General features: G+C 64.6%; 1 protein-coding gene across 1 annotated transcript; it reads right to left on the bottom strand.

The window, feature by feature from the left end:
* Window positions 1-62: 62 nt before the first annotated feature.
* On the bottom strand, window positions 63-557 carry EMIHUDRAFT_58846 (hypothetical protein; the record flags this gene model as incomplete). The annotated part of the gene is made up of 1 exon (XM_005788951.1): window positions 63-557. A coding segment is annotated over one exon (495 nt), but the record flags the coding sequence as incomplete, so codon positions are not given.
* Between the last annotated feature and the right edge of the window lie 2,282 nt (window positions 558-2,839).

Below are 2,839 nucleotides of genomic sequence, written 5' to 3'. Positions count from 1 at the left end.
TGCCGTGTCCTCTCGAGTGCTACTCGGAACACAAGAGTGCGTGTCCCACATCTAGGGTCCGAGACGGCCGCGTGCGCGTGGCCTTCGCGCACAAGGAACGCGCACTGCGCGTCCGCCTCGTACGGCGCGACGACGAAGGCGTGGCCGCGGGCCCGCAGCACCTCGATGAGCGTGCGCGCCATCTCGGCGGTCACAACTACCGTCTTGCGCCGCGCAGCCTCTGCATCCGCCTCGATGGCGGCGGCCGCCGCGCGCGCCCGCGCGGCGGCTCGCACGCCAGAGCGAGCGCGATGCACGGCCGCCTTGGCCGGGAGCGAGGCGCCGTCAAAGACGAGGAGCGGCGTGACGCCGTGCCGCTCGAACAGGTCGATCATTCGGAGCGGGTAGGCAAGGTACTGGTCGGTAGGCTCGCCAAGCAGCAGTTCGTGCGCACAGACGAGCGCGCCGCGGTGTAGCCACCCCGACGCGTCGACGGCAAGCGTGCGCTCGCTGAAGTCGGAGAGGCTCACGCGCTGGACGCAGGAGCGGACCTGGGTGAGCAGGCCCTGCACGCCCATTGGCGCACCTGTGGAGAAGAATTTGCTTCGCCACAAACGAAAATCGATGCCCTCCAAGTGCTCCTCCGTTCCCCTGTGTCCCTGATCGTCCTTCCAAGATCCTGCTCGTGCAGGTGGGGGCCCTGTCCTTCTCCCATCCCTCGTTTGCCTGTTCTGTTTTCTTTCTTTCTGCCGTCAGCGGGCTCCCACCCATCCCTCCCTCCCCACGACGCCGCGGCGGTTCAATGTGCACCGAGCAGTAGCCCCTCCCTCGATCTTCTGCTTGAGTGCGCAGGTTCTCGCCGGACTTCAAGGACAGCGCTTCTCCGCTGCTCGAGGCTTGCGGCAAGGTCCAGGCCGACCACACAGAGCACCCGAGGCAGCTGGCGTGGCCTCGTCGGCGGGGCCAGCTGCGTGCGGTTTCACAACCAACAGCAAGTTAATTAACTTGCGCGCCGGCGCCTCCCCGGTGTGTCCTTCCGCTCTCTCTAGCTCTCGCGTGCACAACCATGCCGCGTGGTGGATTGCACTTTGGGCCGCGGCGGTCGACGTCCGATGCGCAACCACGGACCCAGTTGCAAAGCAGGCCATCGCCGAGTGGTTGGCAGCCGTGGCAAACGTCGCGCCGCAGTGCCCGACCGCGCGAACGAACGTGACCTTTGCTCCTGACGCGTTGGCACGCAGTCCGCCCTGGAAACCCCTCTTCGGCGGCGGCCTCTTTGCGTTTCACAACGTCCCGAAGGCCGGCACCAACACGCTTGGACACTGGTTCAAGGCGTGCGAGGCCGAGTTTGCCGACATGCAGCACAGCAACGTGCGGCCGCTGAGGGTGTCGGCGGTTCGTGAGCCGGTGAGCCGTGCGCTGTCGGGGTATGCCCAGCTGATGGAGCTCATTAATCATAGCACAGACTTTCAGGCGGCGGACCAAGTCGAGGCGTGCTACCTGCAGAAGTGCTCGTGGGTCACTACTTCGACTCTCAAGTCGCATATTTTACAGAATCCTCAGCAACTCAACAAATTGCTCGCACTGGTGCGAACAGACTTCTACCGGCGTAGCTTCCCCTTCAATGGCTCCGCGGCCGAGCTTTACCGCGCCTTGCAGCTCGGCGCCCAGATCTACGGCCCGGGCTGCAGGCAGCCTACCGTCTTTGCCGGAGAGCATTTAGAGCCCATTTACGGCCTGACACGCGGCGAGGCCGTCTTTTCGTTTCGAGTCGAGCACATGGAGGAGGACCAGCGCCGCTTCCTCGCGCTGCTGCACGCGCAAGGTGGGACGGTCCTCAACCAGTCCGGTGCGTGCGCCAAGGCGATTGGCAAAGCGTCGAACGTGGCCGCGAACAAGCCGCGCACGCCGGGCCACTCCTTTGACAAAGAGGACATTCTGGAGGATGCGAGAGCAACCGGCGCGACCGAGAAGGTGCTCCGCGCCGTCTGCGCCATCTACATGGTCGACTTTCTCTGCAACGGCTACGAGCTCCCGCCGCCGTGCGCTGCCACGCGCAAGAGGAAGGGCGGCGCCGTCTTCCCGTGGCTCGAGGAGAGCCTACGCGAGCTGCTCGTCGAGGGAGGCTCGTGAGTCGTGTGAGTTCTCAGTAGTATGCACGTGACACTGGAGGGTCCCGGGCACCCATTGTAGCTCCCCACTTGCGCGTCACACATCCGCTTGCGCTGTGGCTTTTGACCCTTGGTGACGGATGGAAAAAGCCCTCTCTCATGGCTGACCCTGGGCATGGCCTCTCTGGGGAGATGAGCTGGGTAGGGCTCCTCCGGGTCTGCAACTCGCACGGCGCGCGCGGCGGGGGGGGGGGGGGGGGGGGGGGGGCACCCCCAAAAAGGTTGGCCCCCCTGGGGGGGGGGGGGCCCCCCCGGAGGGCCCCGGGGCCCCCCCCCAAAGGGAAAAAGGGGGCCCTGGGGGCCTCAAAAGCCCCCAAAAAACCCACTTCCCAAAAGATTACGGGTTATCAAAGGGGAAATTTGGGGAAACCCCCAGGGGGACCTACAAAAAGACCCCCCCACCCTCAAAAAAATCTGACCTGAAGGGGGGAACTGACCCCCCAAAAAAACCCCCAAAAAAAAAAAAGGGCGAATTCTTCACCCGGCCGGCCGGGGAAAAAGTTTTAAAAAAACCCACCCCGGGACCCTGAAGGGGGGGCCCTAAGGGGAAAAAAAACGGGGAATGCGGCCAAAAAGGGGGACCGGGGGGGGCCCCCTTGGGGGCCTTCCCGGGCAGGGGGGAGGGCCAATTAAAAATTTTCAATGGGCCAAACCCCCCCTGGCCCCCCATTGGGAAAACAAAACCCCCC

This window comes from Emiliania huxleyi (genome assembly GCF_000372725.1).
Source record: "Emiliania huxleyi CCMP1516 chromosome Unknown EMIHUscaffold_1300, whole genome shotgun sequence".
Taxonomy (NCBI): domain Eukaryota; phylum Haptophyta; order Isochrysidales; family Noelaerhabdaceae; genus Emiliania; species Emiliania huxleyi.
The sequence above is the reverse complement of the archived record's forward strand: the minus strand, read 5'-3'. Positions and strand labels throughout refer to the sequence as shown.